The following is a 25437-nucleotide window of genomic DNA, read 5'->3' as shown; positions in this document are numbered from 1 at the left end:
TGACATTTTCACAATGTTCAATCTTCCTATTAATGAGCATAGGATGTTCTTCTATTTATGTAGATCTCTTATGGTTTCTTGAAGTAGTTTTTTATAGTTTTCTTTGTACAGGTCTTTTGTGTCCCTGGTAAGATTTATTCCCAAGTTTTTATTTTTTTGGTAGCTATTGTAAACGGTATTGATTTCCATATTTCTTTTTCAGCAATCTCTTTGCTGGTAAGACTACAGCTTTCAGTATGGATTACCTCTCAACATAAATAACACAAAAATCCTCACAACTGGACGAGCAACAAACATCACGATAAATGGAGGTAACATTGAAGTTGTCAGGGATTTCATTTGATCCACAATCAACATCCATGGAAGCAGCAGTCAAGAAATCAGATATTGTATTATTGGGCAAATCTGCTGCAAAAGACCTCTTTAAAGTGTTCAGAGATGTCACTTTGAAAACTAATGTGTGCCTGACCCACGCCGTGGTATTTTCAGTAGCCTCATGTGCATGTGAAAGCTGCACAATGAATAAGGAAGACTGCAGAAGGATTGATATATTTGAATTGGGGTGTTGGTGAAGAATAATGAAAATACCATGGACTGCCAGAAGAACAAACAACTGTGTCTTGGAAGAAGTATAGCTGGAATGCTCCTTAGAAGTGAGAGTAGCCAGACTTTATCTCATATACTTTGGCCATATTGTCAGAAGGGATCAGTCCCTAAAGAAGGACAGCATGCTTGGTAAAGCAGAGGGTCAGCGAAAAAAGGGAAGACCCTCAGTAAGATGGATCAGCCCAGTGGCTGTGACTATGGCTCCAGCACAGCAAGGATTGTTAGGACGGTACAGGACCGGAAGCATTTCATTCTCTTGAACATAGGGTAGCTATGAGTCACAGCTGAATCAACAGCACCTAACAGCAACAACAAACATCCATATTTTTTAAATGTAAAAGTAAGGCTTTCTTATTTACCTCTTGGTGTCGTGGTTAAAGCATTCAGCTGCTAACCAAAAGGTCTCCGTGGGAGAAAGATGTGGCCCTTGGCTTCCGTAAAGGTTACAGCCTTCGAAACCTTGGAGGACTGCTAACCAGAAGGCTGGCGGTTCAAGCCCACCAGGCACTTCTTGGAAGGAAGATGGGGCAATCTACTTCCATAGTGATACTGCATCGGCAACCCAAGGAGGGGTCGCTATGAGTCGGGTCCAACTAGACGGCACATAACAACAACATATGGTCACTATGAGGCAGAATCGACTCAGTGGCAGGGTTTGGTTTATTTACCACTTGAGTATGTAAGTCACGAATTATACATCATTCTTTTTACTCTGAACTCAACTCTCCATTCCACCTCTCCCACATAATGTATATTAACTCCTTTAAGTTTCATGGCAAAATTATGAGTAGTATATTACCCTAGTGCCTAAGGCACTTGACTGCTAACCAGAAGGCTGGCGGTTCAAACCCACCAGCCACTCCTCGGAAGGAAGGTTGGGCAATTTACTTCCATAGTGATACCGCCTCGGAAACCCAAGGAGGGGTCTCTATGAGTCGGGTCTGACTCGATGGCACATAACAACACATACTATTATTATTTCCATTTCAAGATTTAAAATACCAAGGTTCAGAGAGGTTAAATAACTTCTCCATTGGTCACTAGACTAATAAGTGGTTGATTCTGGATAGTCAGTAGATACATGGAAATTAAAAAAAAAAGTCTTATTTTCCTGTAATCTAATGCTCTGGGTCTTCTGAATTAAATTATTATCACAATTACTCCAAACCAAAACTCACTGCCATAGAGTTGACTCCCACTCATAGCAACCCCCTTTGGGTTTCTGAGGCAGTAAATCTTTACAGAAGTAGATTGCCCAGTCTTCCTTATGCAGAGTGGCTGGTGTGTTTGAACCACCAACCTTTTGGGTAGCAGTCAAATGCCTTAGGCACTATACCACCAGAGCTCCTTATCCCAATTACTAGTAGGACACAATCAAAATAGCATAAAACGTCACACCTTTTAATCCATTTTGATACCAAACCCATAGCCATCTGACTCAATCTTGACTCACGTAGGACAGAGTAGAACTGCTCTCAAGGTTTCCAAGGCTGTAATCGTTTCGGAAGCTGAGTGCCATTTTTCCCACCAAGAGCACTACCAACCTTTTGGTTCACAGCTGAGCACTTTAATCATTATAGCAGCAGTGCTCCTTTCTATTTCAATACACAGTTATTAAAGAAGAAAAGTAAAATGGGTGTGAAAATGTCTCTTAATAAACAGGCCTGTATTTAATTAAGGCGCTCTGGTGGCACTGTGGTTAAAGCAAAAGAGCGATGCCAACCCACCAGTCCCTCAGCGGTAGAAAGATGGGGCAGTCGGCTTCTGCAAAGATTTACAGCCTTGGAAATCCTACGGCGCAGCTCCTATGGATCACTATGAGTCAGAATCCACCGGAGGGCAGTGGGTTTGGTTTTTGGCTTTGGTTGGGGAAGAAAGAGGCGGGTAGCTCACGAAGGAGGGTACCTGGAGTTATTCCTCAGTAGCTTCTTAGCTCGGTTGCACTAACCAAACTTAAGCCTGCAGACCCAACTCAGAGGTTCCCTTCGTCTTCACGGTCCTTCCCCCAAAATTGCAAAGAAGGAGGTGATCTGACAAGAATTGCCCGAGATTTAGCGAGGGTGTTGGTAGGTTGCCCGATAGAGGGCACGCGAGACGCGTAGAGTTGTTCTGCACAGGCCCCACCCCGGGCTCGCCTAGGCCCCGCCCCGGCCCGGCCCGCTCAGGCCCCGCCCATCACCGTCACGTGACGGGGCGCTGAGTTCAATCTGTTGCTGATGCTGTCGTGCAATATTCGTCATGGAGCTGGTACTGCGGAGTTACTGCGATCTGCGGCTGCTGCTGCTGCTCCTCGGATTCAGCGCGGGTAGGTTCGGGCAGAAGGCGCATCAGTGGCCGGTGCCGCCGCTTCTCTCCAGGGATGAGGAGAGTTAGTTAGTGGGCTTGTGCTTTTGGAAAGAAATCTTTTTCCCAAGTCTTAACGTTGTGTAATTATAATAATTTTGAAACCCCCCCCCATTAAAAAATTCAAAGTGCTTTCTCCACCCTATTCTGGGCTCTCAGTTGTCTCCTTTCCTCCCTATGCTGAATAGAAGCATTTATGCAGGAATGTATTATTTTGGGAACTTGCTGATCAGTAAGGTTTCCGCGATCTGGAAGTTTCTACCTCATTTTCCGGCTGAATGTGGTTATAATGTCTATTTTGAGCTAAAACATGTGGTCAAAAAGACTCTTAAAGCCCTACGGTGAGTGAGAAACTTTGAGAAAGGCCTTGCCTCAATTTGACCAGAATAGACAAGGTAACATCTCCCCGGACCCTGACATTTTTTCGCAAAAGTAAATTCATTTTTAAAAGGATGGGTTGCAAACTGATTTTGACCCTTTTTCGTTCTTAATGGCTCATCAAAATGTCTCCCGGTCTGAGTCAAGAATTGAGAAGCTTGTCTTGTGATCTTAGGCATGTTGCTTAATAATTCTTGTTTTCTCCATGGGAATCATTTGACCCATCAATTTGTATCTCGGAAACAACATGCTGTCCCCAGAATTGTGGCAGGAGTGCCTGGGGTGGGGTCAAAAGTCATTCTGTCATTTTCAAGGTGACTGTAATCCTGTGTTGCTTGTATAATTAAAAGTTATCGAAAATGTGTGTGTGAGAGAGAAACAGCCAGAGAGCGAGCAAGCCAAGTACACATCTTGCAGCCACATCTGTAACGTTCTAGCCACACGTACAATGTTGTAGCTGTTATGTTTCACTCTTCTGGCCACTTTTTGGTTTTCTTAACCTGCATTCTTATAAATTATAAAATAGCATTATCTCTTTCTCATCTACCCCCATCTCTTCCCCGGTGGAACAGGTTTTTGTTCTTTCACTTGCCAGAAGGCTTGAAATTTAGAAGGCAGAAAAATCTATCACCGATGGTAACCTCATTCCCATCACTTTTTTAACATCAGCCTTTTTTTTTTTTTTTAAATCTACAGAGTGGTTTTTGAGAAAAAAGATACTGTAATTTAGAATTTGTTGCTTCAGCCAAAGATGACATAGAAAATATATTTAACCAACTCTTTTCTGCACCAGCCACTCAGTGGAAGGAAGACTGGGCTATCTACTTCTGTAAAGATTTACTGCCTCGGAAACCCAGTGGGGGTCGCTATGAGTCGGAATTGACTCTGTGGCAGTGAGTTTTTTTTTTTTTTTTTTTTGGTTTATTCTTTTCTGATGCATGGTTTGCAGATGCTAGAAAAGTTAAAACTAAGGTAAATTAAATCTATGGAATTAAAATATATATATCCCTAGTGATGCAGTGGTTAAAGCACTTGGCTGCGAACTGAAAGTTTGGTGCTTTGAACTCATCAGCTGTTCCACTGGAGAAAGATGTGGCATTGTGCTTCTATAAAGATTACAGCCTTGGAAACCACAGGGAGCAGTTAGGATTGCTATGAGCCAGAATCAACTTGATTGCAATGATTTTTTTTAATGTATGTGTACTTTTGTACAGATATGTGTATATGTATTTTGTGTCTGTATAGTGTGTGTATGTGTATGTATGTATGTGTATATAAGTAATTTTTTTTTTTTTCTAATGAGAGATTTCCCAAAATGTCGTGCCAGGGCTCCTTACCAGCAGTGAAGGGCCTGTCTCAAGATTCCTTGGGGACATTGAGTACCTTTCATCATTTTTAGTCCATCAAATAAGCAAAGATTTTTTTTTTCTTGATGACCTCATTACTTTAATTCTCATCTTTGAATATTAATGATGCTAACCATTCTTTCACATGTTTATCAGATATTTGTATTTCACTTTTTTTTTTTTTGTAAATTATCTCCATCTAACTATTAGGGTCTCCAGTGTTTTTAAATTGATTTGTGTATGAGTAAGGAGCTCTTGGTTGAGACATTTGGCTGCTAACCAGAAGGTCAGCAGTTCAAACCCACCAGCTGCTCTGCAGAAGGAAGACGGGGCTATTTACCTCTGTAAAGATTTACAGCCTCAAAAACCCAATGGGTCAGAACCAACTAGATTGCAGTGAGTTTGTTTTTCTTTTAAATATGAGTAAAGAAAATTGCCTTTTTTCATATTTGCTGAAGACTTCTTACTTAATTGCTGCCATTTTAATTTTGTTACGCAGAAATCTTAACAATTTTCAGTCCTCACCTCCGTTGATATTTTCCATTGTAATCTATGAACTGTGCTTAAATTCCTTGCTCAGAAAAATATTCAATTATATATTTTTAAAAATTTTAATATTGAAATTTAAATAATTGATTCATTTGGAATTTATTTTGTTTTATAGAGTTAAAAGAGAACTTAAATGAAAATTTTTTTTCCTCCAAAAAAACTAACCATGCCCCAGCATCTGGTATTGCATGATCTTGGCCCCACTAATTTGTGATTCCTCTTTAATCATGTAAAGGAGCTGTGGTGGTGCAGTGGGTAAGGCATTTGGCTGCTAACCAAAAGTTTGGTGGTTTAAACCACCAGCTGCTCCGTGGAAGAAAGATAAGGCAGTCTGCTCCCATAAAGATTTACAGCCTTGGAAACCCAATGAGGGTTGCTACGAGTTGCAGTCAACTCGATGGCAATGAGTTTAGTTTGTTTTTTTTAATCATGTATTAAATCCCATATAAAACCTAGTGTTTTACATTTTGAAATTTTTTTTGCCCTCAAAATGTAAATCTTTGTCTTGTTTTTATAAAAATTATAAAAATATTTCATGCTTCTTGTTAAAAATCCAGACATTGTAGATGTGCATAAAGGAAAAAGTATAAGTCCCAGCCTCCTGTCCCACTACTGTGTTAGGCTTGGTTTATTTTTTCATTAACTGAGTTTTTCGTAATCCCCACAGTATATTGGTGGGGAGTGGGGGGTAGGGGGAGTGTAAATCACCTAAAATGTAAAACAACTCATCTCAGACCCAGCGTGGCCACATCTATCAGGCTTGGAATTCACCTGGACATTGGACCTTCTTTGGGGAAATCAAGTTGTGCTTTTGTTTCAGGAGCTGTCCTCAGCCGGCCCACAGATGAAGGCAAGGAGGTATGGGGTTATGTGACAGTCCACAAGGATGCCCACATGTTCTGGTGGCTCTATTATGCCACCAACCCCTGGAAGAACTTCTCAGAACTGCCCCTGATCATGTGGCTTCAGGTAAAAGGGCTTTCTTTGCTGCCTGGACTGGGGTTGATGTCAGGTTTCCCCCACTTTCCACTTTTCTTGTTCCTAAGGGCTCATGACTGGGTAACCAGAACCAACCAGTTGCCATCAAATCAGTTTTGACCCCATGGGTGTCAGAGTAGAACTGTGCTCCATGGGGATTTCAGTGTTGGATTTCTCACTACGTCACCAGGCCTTTCTTCCAAGGCCCTTCTGGGTGGACTTGAAACACCAGCCTTTTGGTTAGTCCCCAAGCATGTTAACTGTCTACACCACCCAGGGATTTCTCACTGCTGGGTCGGGGTGCAAATGGCATTCTGTTCAGCATGAAGTGAAGTGAAGACTTGATTTAATTGGTCCGGCAGCCAGCTGCGGGTGTCCCAGGCCTGGGGGTTCGACATTCATCCGAGTCAAGCTGAGGCAGTGTTGTAGCCAAGGAGGCTAAGTCATTGAGTGAGGGGTTCTGGCCTTTTGCTGGAGTCTCTTAGTGGGACATGACACCCAGGCAGTTGCAGGAACCCTTACTGAAAGTACTTGATAGTACACTTGACTTTATATACTTTGAAAGGTTCAGAAGCAAAGACAGTGTTCCTTTCTTTCTTCTTCTCCAAACTCTTTCGTAAGACCCTGACTTCTTGTCCTTGGGGATTGTTGGATCTTTTTCTTTTTTTCGTTAAAGTGTTCAATACTTCTTTCTGCTTTTAGCAGCTTTATAATATAATTTCCATATCATACAATTCACTCATTTAAAATTCGATGGGTTTTAGTATATTGTCACTTATGTGCAACCAATTTCCTTATCAAGTTCACAACTTTTTCATGACTTCAAAAAAAATCCTGTATTATTTAGCTTTCACCTTCTTGTCCTTCTCTTTCCCCCTTTGCCCTAATCAGCCACTCTTCTCCTTCTATCTCTGATCATTTCCCTGTTCTGGATTTCATATGAATGGAATCACATAATATATGGACTTTCATGACTGGCTTCTTTCATTTAATATAATGTTTTCAAGGATTATCCACGTTGGAGCATATATCAGTTCATTTTTTTTTATGGCTGGTGTACACATGTTGTGTATTCATTCCTCTGCTGATGGTCATTTGGGTTGTTTCCACCTTTTGGCTATTTTGAATAATGCTACTATAAACATTCATGTATAAGTTTTTGTGTGGACATATGTTTTCATTTTTCTTGAGTATGTACCTAGGAGTGGAATTGCTGGGTCATATAGTAACTCTTTTGGGGGAGAACTACCAGACTGTTTTTCAAAGTGGCTGCACTATTTTACAATCCACTGAAAAGCCAATCTTTTGAAAAGGCTTGCTACCAGTCTTTTGTATCTTAGTGTGAAATTTTGACCCTGCCTTCTCCCAGAGTGTGTTCCTGCTTTAATCTTGATCTGTGCTTGTGGAATTGAGGGCAGGCAAAGGATCCCTCCTGGTATTCCTGAAATATCTGTCCAGAGGTGGCCCACACCCACCTGGAAGACCAGTCTCTAGGGAGGGGTTGAGGAGCATGGTCTTGCTTCAGCCTCAAATGTGGGCTTGGCCCTGCCGGGGCTCTGGGTTGCTCATCGGTAAATAGGGCATCCTGGAGCCACCTCCATGTGATGCAAACGCCACTTCTTCCAAAAATGCCAATAGAGAAGGAACCTCCCAGTGCCCAAACTTGGCCTTCTAGGTCCTTTGATGCAGACTTTCTGGTGGGATAGAACAAAGATGAGCAGTTTTCAGGGAGGGATCCTGCTCTTGTGGGATTATCACTTGTGGCTCCTTTGAGGGCTAGAGGTGAAGCTCAGCTCAATAGTAGTGGTGGTTGTTAGCTGTTGTCTAGACAACCCCCAATTAATGGCAACTCCGTGAACAACGGGATCACACAGTTGTGATCCATAAGGTTTTCATTGGCTGGTTTTTCAGAAGTAGTGTTCTGGTTACCTAGTGCTGCTCTGACAAGAATATACCACAAATGGGATGGCCTTAACCAACAGGAGTTTACTCTCTTACAGTTTGGAGGCTTTAAGTCCAAGTTCAAAGTGCCAGACTCTAGGGGCTGAGTGAAAGCCCCTCAACCTTGGGGTCCAGCTCTGCCTCCTGCTCCCGGCCCACTGGAGCTAGAGGCATTTCTTTACTCAGACAGTGGCTGGCTGCTGAGGCTGAGAAGCCCCAAGGTTGACAAGTAAAAAAGCACAGTCCCGATGTTACCAAGCCACATGGCAGGCCATTAACTTAAGTCCATTGTAAGTCCCAAGGTTGGCAGAGCATGGCAGGCTGCTGAACAATGACATGGCTACATGCAGGGTCCACGCGTGCCATGAGCTAGAGACCATTCCCAAGCTTCTCCTTATATACAGGAAGCAGACCACATCCCATAGGCAGCTACTCAGCCGCTTGTGGTAGATCCCACCATGGAGTTGATTGCCAGTCTCATCATGGGGAATAACTCCCACCAGCTGCCCAGCCACTCAACCAGACCCAGCCAAGTTGACACATACACATAACTACCACAAGCAGATTGCCAGGCCTTTCTTCCTAGTCTATCTTAGTCTGCAAACTCTGCTGAAGCCCATTGTGCATCGCAGCAACACACAAGCCTCCACTGAAGGACAGGTGGTGGGGCTGTGCCTGAGGTGCATTGGCCAGGGCATCAGGCCCAGGTCTCTGTCATGGCAGGTGAGAATTCTGCCACTACACCACCACTGCCCCCACCAGCCCAACAGTGCAGAGAAGAAAATGTCTCAGAAGAACCCATGCATTTTAGCCCAGGGAACTTGTGTCAGTGTGAAGGGTGGCTGGAGGCTGAGGTGCTGCTGGAGGCTAAGGCCATGGGGCAAAATAATCAGTGGACAAGCCTAGGCCTGCTGCTCAGAAGACCTAGGTTCTAGTCCCCTTCCTGCCATCTATACCTGTGAAAAGACAATTCGCTCCTCTGAACCTCTGTTTTCTAATCTGAGGAATTTCACTGGTTTTCAAATTTTTTGTTAATAAGCAGAACTTTTTTGTCCCTAAGTGAAAGCTTACATTTGGAAGCCAAAGGCCATAAAAGTGGAAGTGCCATAGTTGGGGAGGGGGAGGAGGTTCAGAGCCTAGCAAGCCCCACTGATCCTTACATCCTTTTGCCTAGACTGCCCCTGAGACACATTCTTGCTCTTAGGAAGAGCTTTGAAAAATACCAACTTTCAGAGCTTGCAGCTCTCCTTTTGGCTGACAGTAGAGTAGGTGGTTTAATTGAATTAGCTGCCAACATTTTAAAATCAGGAAGTTTCTTTTGGAAAAAATCAGGTGATCTGTGGTGATTAATGTGCTCATCTGCAGTAAGGTGGAGGTGTGAGTCCACCCGAGGAGTGCCTCCGAGGAAAGTCCTGGTGATCTGGTTCTGAAGTCAGCCATTGAAAACCCAATGGGGAGTGGGATTCACTCCCACTAGGATGGCTAAGATTAAAAAGAAGAGAACGAATGTTGGTGAGGAAATTGGGACCCTATTCATTGCTGGTGGTTATGCAAAATTAGACAACTACTATAGAAAATAATGTGGCAGGTCCTCAAATAACTAAAAATAGAACTACCATAAGATCCATTAATTGCACTCCTAGATATTGTTGTTGGTGTTATGTGCTGTCGAGTTGGACCCGACTCGTAGCGAGCCCTCCTTGGGTTTCTGAGGCAGTATCACTACAGAAGTAGATTGCCCCATCTTCCTTCCAAGGAGTGGCTGGTGGGTTTGAACCACGAGCCTCCTGGTTAGCAGTCAAGGCACAATGCTACCAGAGCTCCTACTGCTAGATATATGCCCCCAAAATTCGAAAGCAGAGATTCAAAGAGCGATTTTTATACCAGTGTGCATTGGTCTTGATAGCCTTTATAATATGGATGAAGCTTGAAGACATTACATTGGGTGAAATAAGCCAATCACAAAAGAACAAATATTGTATGACATCATTTATGTAAAAAGACAGGAAAAGACAAATGTATAGTGACCAGAGTTTGTTAGTGGTTGCCAGGGGTGGGAGAGAGGGAGGAAAGAGAGGTTAACAGTAATAATAATAATAAAAAAATTGCATTGATTAAGGGTAGGGTTGCTAATTGCTGGCAATAAGTTGGACACCTGTAAAATGTTGAATTGGTAAAAATTGTGTGATCGAGTACTTACAACAATGACAACAGAAGAGAGTAGCTGCTGAGGCTGCTTGTGTACAACCAAACACCTCATGGGATTTGGTTCTTTGGTTTGGAGATTTAGGGTCATAGTTAATTGGCCTAATAAGGTGTTTAGTGCTTCTGTTCTACCTCTTAATTTGTTGTGTAGTGCCTGGGGTATTAAAAGCTTGTAAGTGGTCAACCAAGGCACAACAATTGGTCTCTCTATTTGGTTGGAATGACAGAGGGAGAAGGAGAGTCGGGAACAGGAGGAGGATATGGAATGTGTGGATTGCCTCCATGAGCAGCTGCCTCCTTTGAGACCAGAAGAACAGGATGGTGCCCAGCTACCATTACTGAACATTTCAATCTAAGATTCCATAGAAGAATTCTGATGAACTGGGGGCGGGGGGGGCGGGGAATACAGAACAGAATTATGGACTCTAGACTTTCTGGAGCCATGGAAGGTGGTTGAACCCCTGAAACTATTGCTCTGAGATAATCTTTAAAACTTAAAAGTATCCCCTGAAGTCATCTTAAAATTAAACTATAGTTTAGCTCCACTATAAAAAAAAATCTGCCTTGAGCATCATGCTCTTTTAAGAACTATCTCTATGGGATCAAATGGACAACAACGATTGGAAAGATCAGATAGGAACCTTAGCAAGCAGTGTGTTTATGTTAATGGAAGAACAACTCGAAACAGAGGATAAGAATGGTTGTACAACTCAAAGAATGTAATCTGTGACTAAATTGTATATGTAGAAACTGAATTGGTATATGCTTTGCTTTGTATATTGTCAACACAATAACAAAATAAAACTTGAGGAGGGGACCTTATGGAGCATAATTCTCCTCTGACACACATGTGGTCACCATGAGTCAAAGTCGATTCCAGGCTATTTAGCTTAACAACTTGGGACATGAATTCATTGGCCCCAGAACTCCAGCCAGGGCAGGCATTCTCTGGAGGCCTCTCAGCTCTGGTGGTGTAGTGCCTGAGACATTTGACTGCCAACCAGAAGGCTGGTGGTTCAAACCCATCAGCCACTCTTCAGAAGGAAGACTGGACAATCTACATCCATAGAGATACTGGAAACTCAAGGAGGGGTTGCTATGAGTCGAATCCACTCCACAGCAGTGAGTTTGGTGTTTTTTGCTCAGCTCTCACCTGATTTCCTGGCAGTACTTGCTGCCTGGCCCCTGTAGATGTCCAGCTTGTGAACTCTGGTTAACACAGGTTAACGCTGTGAGCTGAGATGCTATTTGAAGGCAGTCCACTGGCACACGATAACCTGCACTTCTCCATTTCCTTGGAGGTCCAAGGGAGAAGAAAAGAGATTATGATTAAGGGAGGAATATTTCATTTAGATTAAAAGGAGATTTGTTTTAGCAGCCTACTGAGGAAGTGAGCACTGACTTCTCTGTTGGGATCCTTGAGAATCAGTTCACAGCATCTGAGTGGCGACGTGAGCTATTTTAGGTGCACTTCTCAGAGGTTTAAGGATTGCGGTTGGTCCACTGACACATTTACTGCATTTCAGAGGCACAGGTAGCCTTGGGCCAAGGCAGTGCCCTATCTCAAAGCTCTAGGCAAAAAAAGATTTTGCAATAGGATATTCTCAAACAGAACAAATACATCCTCCAGCCAGCTTCTCTCACTGAGAGTGGGGGGCTCCTCTCCTGTATGTTAGCGTTTTTCCCCATTGCCACATAGTTTCTCATAGCCTGTGATTCTCAATGGCAGGGTGGTTCCATCCTGTAGAGGAGCTAGGCTATACTGACCCGTTCCCTCCTGCTGGACATTCGCATTCCATCCTGACTTGTGCTGTTGTTGCAGATAGCACTGGGATGGTCATCTCTATCTAGTTCATGGACTTTTTACCACTGTGTTAGGAAATCTTAAGCTGCACACTGCACGTAATTAGGATTTTTTTAATAGCCTCTCAATTTTGTAATAGTTGGCTTGGTTCAGGTTCAAAACATTAAATAGTCTCATAAAATCTTCCTCTAGTGGGGTCCCCTGGAGCTGTCTGGTTACCTCTTCACCCCAACTCTGCTTGGCCCTTTTTTTTCTTCATTAGAATTTCCAACGCAAATTGCCCTGTTTTGCCTAAGCTATTCCCTTCTGTCTCTCTCTGTGCGTGTCTTCCTTCCCTCCCCACCCTGTTTGTGCACAAGGAGACAGTAACCTTTTGTTCTAGGCCCTAGGCCTGTCCCCTCACCTCAGCTGATAATGCTTTCCCCATGGACCCCAAGCCAGCTGGCACCCTAGAAAAGATCTAGCACTGACCAGCCTTTCCCTGACCAGCTTCTGCCCCTGTTTTGCCCCCTGGTTTCTTTTCTCTCATCCCATTTCTTAATCCACCAGGCCTCATAGAACCTCTCCCTCTCATATGACTGTGGAGCTGCCCATGGGGGCACCGAGCTTCAGTTCAGAACCCTGCCTATCCCTGCCCTGTGCCCACAGCGTCAAATACTCCTGCCCTGGGGCTTTGCATCTGCCATATGAGAGCCTAAGAATCACGTTGATTAAGCTCTCCTTGCAGTCTGGGTCCCTTATCAGACCACAGGGACTCTGAGGAGAATCTACCTCAAGGCACTGACAGGAAGGAGTTGGCAGGGTGGAGAGTCATGAGGGCGAGGATCTTGTCCTAGCTGAGCCCCTAATTGGCCGAATGACCCAGGCCAGCCCCATCCCCTCTCTGAGTTCTACTGCCCATCTCTGACATGAGGGGCATTGGACAAAATGTTCTTTAAGTTCTCTACCAGGGAGCTATGTAAGCACAGGGAGACAGCTCAGGGGGAAGGAGTCCATGGGAGGGAAGGACACAGGGAAGAGGTGGCTATGGGGAGGAAGTGGGAGGAGAGCTGTTGCATTGTGGGAGATTACAGTCAATGTCATGAGACAAAGTGTATATGAACTGCTGTATGGAAGAGGAATTTGCTCTGTAAACTTACACCCAAATCACAATAAAATTAAAAAAAAAAGAATCTCTTCCAGGTGTGAAAGTCAGTGAGCCCGATGGCAGGATAAGGCCAAGCTGGAGAATCAGGAGGTGGGAAAGTTCTCTCTAGAAGCATGAGTCAGAAAGGGGCTCTGAGTCCAGGTCTGTTCCGTTCAAGCAGAGAAAACTTGGCAGTTACCCAGAGGCCGATTTGTACAGAAGCCCCCGGTTCACTGGATGAATTGTGTCCTCTGGGCACAACAATGATCCTGCCAAACTCATTTGTATGAATGTGGTGATCTGTTGTAATGACAGGTTTGAGTACAGCTTTCCCCAGATTTATTTTTGCTTCTTTTCTCTTCCACAGGGAGGTCCAGGAGGTTCCAGCACTGGATTTGGAAACTTTGAGGAAATTGGGCCCCTTGACAGTAATCTCAAACCACGAAATACCACCTGGGTATAGTGAGGATTGCCTCTAATGGAACCTGTGATGTGGCCTTTCACAACTGAGCCCCACTCTGCCCTCCCAGCTGTGGGTTGGGTCACAGATTCAGTAGTGTGTGCTTTTCCCTCCACCACCACCACCACCACCATCATCACGTGGGCCTTCCTCCCCAGTATACTGAGGCCTTGGGCACGGGTCCACAGACTTGTTCTTTGGTTCAGCAGCTGCCTGTTTCTCACAACAGCTTGACCCACGTGAATCTCTCTTGCCAACCCTGTGACCTTTCTCTCCACTTGCCTTCAGAAACCTACTCTAGTAGCTATCCTGTGGCCCTTGTTACCCACATACTAGCCATCTCTGAAATCTCAGACTCTGGGGTCCCACTCTCTGGCTACAACCTCTAATCCTCTCCCCTCTCTCCTATCTTGCTACATAATTCACTTATTTAAAGTGAATGATTCACTGGCTTCTAGTGCATTTACAGAGTTGTGCAGCCACCACAACAATCAATTTTTTTTTAAATTGTGATTTGGATGAAAGTTTACAGAGCAAATTCATTTTCCATACAACAGTTCATACACATTTTCTTTCATGACATTGACTGCAATTCCCCACAATGTAATAACTCTCTTCCTACTTCCTCTTGATATTTACCTCTTCCCTGTGTACTTCCTCCCATGCACTCCCTCCCCCTGAGCTGTCTCCCTGTGCAAACACTGCCTTTCTGTTCTCCCAAGATTGATCGCTCCAAGGAGTGTATCTACCTGATGTAAATGTTCACCCCGCATGCCTGTCTGTTGTTTGGCTGGAAGCCACAGGAGTGAGTTCCATTCCAGACCTGAAGGGGGTAACAAGGGGACATAGTCTCAGGGGTCTCACCAGGCTCTCTCAGACCAGCAAACCTGATCTCTTTTTATGATTTTGAATTTTCACAGCAATCAGTTTTCAAACATTCTCATCACCCCCCAAAACCCATATACCCCTCAGCTGACATCTCTCATTCCCTTCATCACTCCCAGCCTTGGCAACCACTAATGTACTGTCTGTCCTGTAGCTTTGCCTGTTCTGAGCATTTTATTGGAGTGGAATCATAAAATATATGGTTGTTTATGACTGGCTTCTTTCACTTAGCATAGTGCTTTCAGGGGCCATCCGTGTTGTAGCATGTGGCTCCCTCCTTTTTCGTTGTCAGATGATATTATACTGTATAGACACACCATATTTTGTTGATCCATCTCTTGATGCACATTTGGGTCGTTTCCCTATTTGCAGAGTATCCTCTCCAGTCCATTCCTCCAATGCAAATCACTCCTTTGTTTAACATCTTGCAGTTGCCTAACAATCAGATCAGACTTTTCAGCTTAATCTGGCTCTTGCCTACCTCCAGCCACATCTCCTGACACTTACCCATGTAACCCCTGTGTTCAGCTTCTGCATGGCAATTTCCTTAGCTTGCCCTTCATTCATTTGGCCACCCATTGACATCCAGCTCACCATAATCACAAGTACTTTAATACATCTTTAAGTTCCTCTCTCAGTCCTTAGAATTTCTCATCTCTTTCTACACTGGTCTTCCTTAAGTGCACTTTATTACTCTTGCCTCAGGGTCTTTGCACATGCTGTGCCTTTGGTCTGGAACATGCCTGTACTTAACTTCCAACTGAAATGTCACTTCTACTTGCAGTCCCAAGCCTCTCAACTAAGAGGGCAGCATGGCTGGTACAGTGAAAACCAAGAATGAGGACACCCATGTTTGGTCCTCTAGTGCCACTCTTAATAGAAAAATATCACAGATGTATGGCTTTAATGAACAAGAATTTATTCTCTTACGGTTCAGGAGGCTAGAGATCTGAGTTCAAAGTCCCAGCTCTAGGGGCTGGTTGAACGCCCCTCAACCTTGGGCTTCAGCTCTGCCTCTTGTTCCCAGCCCACTTGAGCTGGAGGCTTCTCTTAACTCAGGCAGCTGCTTGCTGCTGAGGCCGACAAACCCAAGGCCAGCAAGTACAATGGCACAGTTCCAGGATTGTCAAACAACATGACAGGCCACTAGTTCAAATCCAGGGCCAGCATGGTGGGCTGCTGAATGAAGACTCAGCTAAACATAGGTTCCAAGTGTGCCAAAAAAGCTCAGAGACCTTTCTCAATGCTGTTTCTTATATACTGGAAGCAGACCACATCCCTAAGGCAACTGCTCAGCTGCTCACTGCAGATTCTACCATGGAGGTGATTACCAGTCTCATCACGGGAAATAACTACATCCAGCTACCCAGGCACTCAAAACCAGGCTTAGCCAGGTTGACACACAATCTTAACTACCACTACCCAGGTTCCAGTCTTGAAGCTATCATTCATTACCTACCCAACTTTGTGACCTTAGGGAGGTTCTCTGCCCTTTCTGGGCATTAATTTCCTGATCAGGAGCTCTGGTGGCATAGTGGTAAAAAGCACGCAGCTGCTAACAAAATGGCTGGAGGTTTGAACCCACCAACCACCCAATGGGAGAAAGATGAGGCAATCTATTTCCGTAGAGATTTAAAGCATTGGGAACTCTATGGAGCAGCCTATTCTGTCCTAAAGTATTGCTCTGAGTCAGAATCAACTCAGTGGCAGTGGGTTTGGTTTTTGGTTTAATTTCCTGATCAGTGAAGAACTTGATTATACCATTTCTACCAGTCCTTCCAGTTGTAAAATTCTATAATCTTTGGAAAAGATACTAGAATAAATTCTGTTCTCATAGTGTATAGGGCCAGTGTAGAAGTTGGCTTCCTCTTAAAGAGAACCGATATGTGGTAGTCAGGCCTTAGGACGCTCTGATTCTTAGAGTTACTGTTCAGACTGACGGTGGTTTTACATGTTCTAATTTGTTACATTTAGTACATTTGTATTATGTAAAAAGTGACAACTTAGATTCTTTGATCCCCATGTCCATATTATCTTTCCCTCTTGCCTCTCCTGCTAACGCTTTTTCTTTTTCTGTTAAATAAAACCTCTTTTAACAACAGGATCATTACCACAGTACTTATCTTCATGTGTGGATTTTGTGCACACATTTGTGTTGTTGTTAGGTGCTATCAAGTCAGTTCCAACTCCTAGCAACCCTGTGTGCAACAGAACAAAGCACTGCTCAGTCCTGCACCATCCTCACAATTGTTGCTGTCCTTGAACCCATTGTTGCACCACTGTGCCAGTCCATCTCATTGAAGGTCATCTTCTTTTTCCCTGACCCTCTACTTTTCCAAGCATGGTCTCCTTCTCCAGGGACTTGCCCCTCTTGACATGTCCAAAGTACATAAGACAAAGTCCTCCATCCTCACTTCTAAGGAGCGTTCTGGCATTACTTCTTCTGAGACAGATTTGTTTGTCCTACTAGTATATTCAGTATTCTTTACCAACACCATTATTCAAACACATCAGTTCTTCTTCGGTCTTCCTTATTCACTGTTCAGCTTTTGCATGCATATGAAGCAATTGAAAGCATGGCTTGAGTCAGGTGCACCTTAGTCCTCAGAGTGACATCTTTGCTCTTTAACACTTTAATGAAGAGTTTTGCAGCAGGTTTTCCCAATTCAATTCGATGTAAGATGTTCATATAAGATCTTCAAAAGGTAATTGCTGACCAACTGACTGATGGCAACATTGGTTTTCCTCTGTGGCATGTAGCTCCAGTCTGCCAGTCTCCTGTTTGTGGATAATCCTGTGGGCACTGGGTTCAGTTATGTAAACACAAGTGATGCATACACCAAAAATCTTGACATGGTGGCTTCAGACATGATGGTTCTCCTGAAAACATTCTTTGACTCCCACACAGAATTCCAGGTAAGCAAAGACTGGGAACAGCTAAGGAAGGGGCTAGTAATAGCATCATGACATCCATCAGAGTAAACTTAAACTTTCTTAGGAATTAAGCGTCCAGCTGGTTTCACAGAGAACTTTTCATATTCGAGATTAGGTTGTGAGCTTTTGTTTTTGTCATCTCTAAAGCTGGTGTTTTTTTTTTTTTTTTTTTTTAACTTGAAAGAACGTCCCTACAGTCCAGTCACTTTTTTATAATCAGATATGATAATCAGAGGGGAAGAGACAAAAACAGATTTGTTTTGTCTGGCCATTAGACGCAATAGATCTTTATAATGAATTTATATGAATTAAAAATTAAAAATCCGGATATTTACCTACTTGTATATTCCTTTCCTTGCTAGACGATTCCATTCTACATCTTCTCAGAGTCCTATGGAGGGAAAATGGCTGCTGGCATTAGTCTGGAACTTCATAAGGTAACAGGGAAGGTGACTTGGTTGTTTTGGTTTTGGACAGAAAACTGATCATGTTACTTTTTTATACTCATCTGATGCTGAATGTACTTTGGATAGGAGCTTGTGCCTGAAGAGTAAGTCTGTGATAATAACCAAGAAAAGTTTTCTTTAAAAGAACAGCAAATGTTGCCTTATTAGATATCAAATGAACTTTAAAGCTACAGTGAGGAAAACACCGTGGTACTGGCATAGCATCTGAGAAATAGATTGAGTGGAATGGGATAAAGAATCTAGAAACAGATATTAAAAACATCTATGTGTGTATGTCTTTATATAGCTATGCACACACATACACATATAACTATTTTATATAATAAGCTATAGTATAACGTTTTATATCTATATATTAAGTATTTATAAGTATATTTCTCATACATGTATGTGTTTATATGTGTATACACACAGATACATATACCAGCTCTGGTGGTGTAGTGCCTAAGGCATTTGACAGCTAACTAGAAGCTAGCGGTTCAAACCCACCAGTCACTCCTCAGAAGGAAGATTGGGTGATCATCTACTTCCGTAGAGATACCACTTCAGAAACCCAAGGAGGGGTTGCTATGAGTCAGATGCGACTCAATGGCAATGAGGTTTTTTTTTTTTTTTTGTTATACACACACACACACACACACACAGTAAGATGGCATTTTAAATCATTGGGACAGGGTAGGATATTCAATATGGAAACAAATGGCTATTTGGAAATAGTGAAGTTGGATTTCTGCCTTATATAAATTCTAGATGGATTAAAAATACAAAAATAAAAATTACAAGAGTCCTTGGAAATAAAGGAGAAAAATTTTATAATCTTGGGTGGAAAAAGCTTTCCTCCACAAGATAGAACACCTAAAAGATGAAAAAGATATTTGACATATTTAGACCATATACAAATTTAAAACTTCTGAGACTCCCATCAGCAATTTTAAAAGACAACTGATAGACTGGGAAATAATTTTTATAAAATATATAGTAGAGAAAGGCATTCATTCAATAAAACTGTAAGAAACAAATTCTGCTCTATAAGTTTGCACCTAAAGCACAATAAGTAAATAAATTCATAAGAAAAAGACAGTATCCCAGTAGAAAAATAGGCAAAGAATATGAACAAGCATTTTATAGAGGTGCTCTGGTAGCATAGTGCCTAAGGCGCTTGACTGCTAACCAGAAGGCTGGTGGTTCAAACCCACCAGCCACTCCTCGGAAGGAAGGTTGGGCAATCCTACTTCCGTAGTGATACTGCCTCGGAAACCCAAGGAGGGGTCGCTATGAGTCGGGGCCAACTCGACGGCACATAACAACAACAACAACAACAACAGCTAGCCTGTGGATATATAAAAAATTCCCAACTGGAACCCAGGCCCATCAAATTTGCAAATATTTAAAAGATGTGTAGTAACCACTTCTGGTAAAAAGTCAGGGAAGTAAGTGCTCTCATACACTTTAAGTTGTACTAAACCAAAACCAAACTCACTGCTGTCGAGTTGATTCCAACTCCTTGGGTTTCCGAGGTGGTATCTCTATGGAAGTAGGTTGCCCAACCTTCCTTCCGAGAAGGAAGGAAGGCTTAATGAGTTCAAGGTAATAATTTTAGATAGATTATAACATAGGTCAGGGTTAAAATCTGGCCTGCCACCTGTGTTTGTTGTTGTTGTTGTTGTTATGTGCTTTGAACCGCCAGCCTTCTGGTTAGCTGTCAAATGCCTTTGGCACTACACCACCAGAGCTCCCCTGAGGTTGGATTAGAAAATGGAAAATCATTTGAAAGGGGTTATTTGGCAGTATCTATCAATTTTTAAAGTAGATGTGCCAGTTGATCCCATAATTCCAGTCCCAGGAATCTGCTCTATAGAAATACTTACACATGTGTATATTTGATAGCGTGGTTCCTATGTCATTGCTTATAATGTCCATAAACTAAACAAGCCCAGTGGCTATCAGTTGAGGACAACTTAAATAAAGTAGGTCCATCCTTCCATGTTAGAGCAGTTTGCAGTTGTCATAAAGAATGTATGCATGTAAGCATGTAACATTGTCTTGTGGGTGTTGTCAAGTAGAAAGAGCAAGTTGTAGATCATTGTGAGAGACATAGTTAGTAAAACAAAAGGCCACCTATATGTGGGTGAATGTGTTACACACACTACGAAGGGAAAGAAGAGGATTGAAAGGATACATATCATATTCACTGGTTAACTGATCTATATGAAGGTACAGATGGCCAGATGTGAAAGAGTTTTCCATGTTTTTTTCTGTTTTTCTCGTGTTTAAATTTTGTGCAGTGAGCTTGCGTGAGTTTTATTTTCTTAAGATGAATGACTTCTTTGAAAAATAAACCTTTTGTAGAAGCAGTACATGCGCATTACAAGAAATTGGAAAATCCAACAAGAGAAAATGAGAAATCTCACTCATCTTCCCACTAGATATAGACCACACTGTCAACTACTCTTAACGCCTTAGCATGTAGCCTTCTATGTCCTTTTCTGCACATTTATAAATAAATAATTAATTTTAACCAAAATGAGGTCAGCTTGTACATACCATCTATATCAGTAGTCTTCACATTTTCATTTCAGTAAATTTTCCTCAAATATTCAGGCTTCTTCAGTTGACCTCAAAATATCCTTTATAGCTGGTTTGTCTACACCAGTATTCAATCCAGACCTATGAATTGCATCTGGCCGTGTGGTTCCTAAAGTCTGTTTTAGCCTAGCACAGTCCTTTTTTATGACAGTGATTTGTTGAAGAAACTAGAACCATTACCTTGCAGAATGTCCATTTTCTGAATTTATCTGGTATCTCCTTCATGGTGTTAATTTAATTTATTCTGCTATTTGCTGTGTTTCTTAGAAAACTGGAAGTTATATGTAAAGGCTTGATGAGTTCAAGGTAATAATTTTAGATAGATTATAACATAGGTCAGGGTTGAAATCTGGCCTGCCACTTGTGTTTATGAAGCCTTTAAACTAGGAATATTTTTTACCATTTTTAATGGTTGGGGCAGCAGGAGCAAGGAATTAAAAAAATGATATTTCATGACACATGAAAATGACAAGAAATTCAAATTTCAGTGTCCATAAGTAAAGTTTTATTAGAATGCTCATTTCTATACATATTGTCTGTGGCTGCTTTAGCATTACATCAGCAGAGCTGAGTCATTGCAATACAGACACACACAGCCTAAATATTTAATATCTAGGGTTGTTGTTGTTGTGCAAACAAACACACAACATTTTGTGTACAAATGTATACAGCATTACATAGAAATATAATCGAGTTGGACCCGACTCATAGCGACCCCTCCTTGGGTTGCCGAGGCATCACGTCAAAAGGCACATCATGTCTAGATCTAGTTTGCCCACCTTTAGGGATTGAAGAAGGTCCCAACAGCCTGTCCCCTTCACTAAACTCCTCTACCTTCCCCCTTTGACTGACAGTTACCTCAGGGATGTCATTTTCACACTACATGGATGTCTAGTTCCCCTTTTACCTTTTACCTAATGGCTTAAAGTCACTGATTTTAAATCAGTAATTTTATTAGTCTTTAAAATGATGGCTTCTCTCTCTGTCATTTTGTTCATACCTATTAGCTGGCATTAATCCATAAAGTAGACTTTTCCCTCATCACCTGGTACTGTTTAGGTTACTCCTGAAATACAGTGCTGTCTGGAAAAGCCGGCTGAGTGCATAATTCTTTTTCCTTTAATTACCAATGTTCAAAGCAGGATACTTTTTTTTTTTTCTTTTCTAAATGCTAGATTTCCCTGAATAGCTAGGACGTTCACATAATTCAAAAAATGTAAAAGGAATACTATAAAAATTCTCCCTCTTGACTCTGCCGACCCTCTCCCCTAAGACAACTCTGTTAGTTTGTCCTATATCTTTCCAGAGGTATTTTATGCATGTGTAAGCTAATTCACATTGTTTTTTCCCAAGTTTTATACAAATGATAGCATATGCTGCACACTATTCAGTACTTTTTTAAAAAAAAAATTAATTAAAAATAATATCTTGGCACTCTCCTTATATCGATTCATAAAAAAACGTATTAATTTAATGTTGTGTCATGAGCTGTGGAAATAACCATACTTCATTTAGCCAGCCCTGTGGATGGTTATTTAAATTGTTCCCAGTTGTCTCCTACTGGAGAGATGGATTCCTTTTAAAATAAGTAAAGGGAGCAGAATGTCCTGAAAGCACTCTTCCACCCTCAGACTTCCAAGGGCCCTACAGTGAGCACTGTTTATTCAGCAGTGGCTGAGGTCTCTTAGTTCATTCTCAGAACAGAAGAATCAAAATTGATGGTTGAAGGCATTCTCAGGGCCCAGAGAGGTATGTAATTTGCCCTCTGACATGGAATGAATGACCTAGTCAGGATTCAAACCCAGGTCTGTTTGACTCAGTTCACTGCTTATTCAGCAGTGGTGGTGCCCAAGGAGCCTTTTGAATACCTCATAAGAAATAATACACCCCAGTGGAGGATGGATGGCAATGTCCTTTCTAAAGAAGATGAGGAGCTGCACAAGACCTCATACATGTCCTGTGACTGAGGTAGAGGTTTACACAGTTCCTATTCATTTTGCAAATGGCGGCAAGGAAGAGTCACTCTTGCTCCCTTGTGGGTATCATGTCTTTTGAAGGCCAGGGAATCTTGGAAAGGGTGGGCAGAAGTTTTCTGTGTTCAGGAGGGACAGGGTATAAAGGCTTGCCTCCTCTCTGTTGAGGGGGGGCATGGAGGCCCCTGTGTGCTCTTGGGAAGATTGTTTCTCGGCTGCTCTTTTTTCAGGCCATTCAGCAAGGGAGCATCAAGTGCAACTTTGCTGGGGTTGCTTTGGGCGATTCCTGGATCTCACCTATTGGTAAGTACAGGTTTTTCAGGCATTTATTTACTTCCCTTTCCCTCATTTTCCTCTGGGACTTTTGGGCTGTGTTGTTCCAGTCAAAGAACAAGGCAGCAGGTGTTTCTGAGCCCTTGGAAATGTCAACACAGAAAGTATTGGCTTCAGGAGCATCTGAGAGATGTGGGCATGAGAGGTCACCTTCAGAGCTCCTGCCATGGGGCACTGAGAGCTGAACTGAGGTCTCTTATTTCATTCTCACAACAGAAGAATCAAAGTTGATGGTTGAAGACATATTCAGGGCCCAGAGAGGTGATGTAATTTGCCCTCTGACACAGAATGAATGGCCTAGTCAGGATTCAAACCCAGATCTGTTTGACTCAGTTCATTCCTTCCCTCACAAACGCTTGGAGTGAAATGCTCATCTATTGCTCCTGTTAATGACAAGGTGAGATTGTTGTCAAATGATGCAATCAGAGGTCTGTGTTTCATAATGAGCATCCTTCTTGGGAGCACAGATAAGAGTTGTTTATGTTGTAGACATCCGGGGTGTGGCTTCAGGCACCAGATGTAATCATCTTATTTGGGTTAACCCTGACCCGTGGTTTCTTAGCCTCGTCATGTTGACATCAGCGCCATGTAATTCCTGATTGTGGGGGATGGCCTGTGCCTCATCAGATGTTTAGCACCATCCTTGGTTTCTACTATCTAGATGCCAGGAGTGCCACCCCAGTTGTGACAACCAAAAAAATATTGTCCAATGTTTTCAGGGGACAAAATTGCCCCTGCTTAAGAACTACTGCTCTGACCTAATAAACATTGAGCATTCACAGGCAAAAGGAAACTATACGTTTAGGAATCAGAATAGAGGTTGCCTTTGGAGGAAGGAGGGGAATGGCTGGGAAAGGAGCACAAGGGGCTTTCTGGGGTGGCAATGCTGTATATATAGATTTTTTTTTCATTCTATTTTTTAAAATTTATTTATTTAAATTGTGATTTGGGTGAAAGTTTACAGAGCAACTTCATCCTCCATACAGCAGTTCATACATTTTGTGTCGTGATATTGATTGCAATCGCCATAATGTAATATCTTCTCACTTCCTGTCTTGGTTATCTTTTCCCTGTGTCCTTCTTTCCTATACATTCCTGCTCTCTGAGCTTTCTTCCTGTGCAAATACCGTTCTTCTGATCTCTCATAATTGATTGTTCTCAGGAGTATACCTACCTGATGTAAATGTTCACTTCACGTGGCTGTCTGTTGTTTGACTGGAAGCCAGGGGAGTGAGGTCAGTTTGAGACCTGAAGGGTGACTAGGGGTCATAGTCTCAGGGGTTTCACCAGTCTCTATCAGACCAGTGAACCTGGTCTTTTTTATGTAATGCTGTATATATTGACAAGGGTGTCAGTGCTGTATATATTGATGAGGGTGGTGATTACATGGGAATAGGCAATGATCAAACTCATCTAAATGTACATTTACAATTTGTGACATGATGATACCTCCATTCTAAAAAAAATTATGATTTATAAAAGGTAGTATTTCCCTCATGTAAGGAGGGCTTTGACTGGTGGCTGCACTGTGTCCCTAATGGCTCTGATATTCTGGTACTAAGTGGAGTAATTCTTTCTTGCCTTTATTCTTGGCATCTTCAGGGTAGGACTGAAATGTCCTAAGACTGAGGCTGGAGTCAGTGTGGAGAGAAGCTACTGTTTGTTTTCCCTTCCTGTACAGACCTCAAGCCTGGATTGGAGGCTTGAGGGCTCAGCAGATCTTGTCAGAGTCTGACTCAAAATCACAGTGCTGGCCCCACACATGCTCCTTGGGGTCTCATCACAACACTAAGTGCTCTGCATGTGTCAGCGTCATTAATCCTTACAACTCCATGAATTAGATGCTGTTATTATCCTAGTTTTGCAGATGATGAAACTGAGACTCAGAGAGGTTAAGTAACTTCCTAGAATCACACAGCTAAAGTGATAGAGCCAGGATTTAACCAGGCAGCAGGCTCTGGAATTCATGCACTTAACCACCATACTACACGGTAGTGTACACTACATGGTAGACTGGTAAGTGCTGTTCATCCTGCCCAGAGTCTACCTTTTTCTTTTTGCCATCACACATTTTCCCTTACGAATCTGCCTGCCCAGATCTTAATTCATCTTTCTAGGTCCACTTTAAGTAGCAACCCTCCATGTCAGAAGCATTCTGTTTTTGAAGAAGAAATATTGCTAATGTCCATGAGCAATTGATTGCTTGCTAGATAATAGGGACTATGCTAAACCTAAGTAGCTCTGGTGGCATAGTGCCTAAGGCATTTGACTGCTAATCAGAAGGTTAGCAGTTCAAACCCACCAGCCACTCCACAGAAGGAAGACTGGGCAATCTATTTCTATAAAGTTTTACTGCATCGGAAACCCAAAGGGGATCATTATGAGTGGGAACCGACTCAGTGGCAGTGAGTGTTGTTTTTTTTTTTTTTAAATGCTAAACCAAACCAGACTCACTGCCATTGAGTCAATTCCAACTCATAGTGACCTTATAAGACAGAGTAGAACCTCCCCCTAGGGTGTTAG

At 42.5% G+C, this 25437-nt stretch overlaps 1 protein-coding gene across 1 annotated transcript in view; it reads left to right on the top strand.

Moving 5' to 3' along the window:
* Window positions 1–2844: 2844 nt before the first annotated feature.
* SCPEP1 (serine carboxypeptidase 1) overlaps window positions 2845–25437 on the top strand; it is a 127245-nt gene continuing 104652 nt past the window's right edge. Inside the window, exons 1-6 of the mRNA XM_007949656.1 lie at window positions 2845–2911; window positions 6043–6191; window positions 13644–13733; window positions 17382–17537; window positions 17918–17992; window positions 22812–22884. Coding sequence (XP_007947847.1) covers window positions 2845–2911; window positions 6043–6191; window positions 13644–13733; window positions 17382–17537; window positions 17918–17992; window positions 22812–22884 — 610 coding nt within the window. The remainder of the gene's footprint in view (window positions 2912–6042; window positions 6192–13643; window positions 13734–17381; window positions 17538–17917; window positions 17993–22811; window positions 22885–25437) is intronic.

Source organism: Orycteropus afer, unplaced genomic scaffold (genome assembly GCF_000298275.1).
Source record: "Orycteropus afer afer isolate SDZICR_OR568_19922 unplaced genomic scaffold, OryAfe1.0 scaffold00249, whole genome shotgun sequence".
In the NCBI taxonomy this organism is placed as follows: Eukaryota; Metazoa; Chordata; class Mammalia; order Tubulidentata; family Orycteropodidae; genus Orycteropus; species Orycteropus afer.
This window is presented reverse-complemented; position numbering and strand designations above follow the sequence as displayed.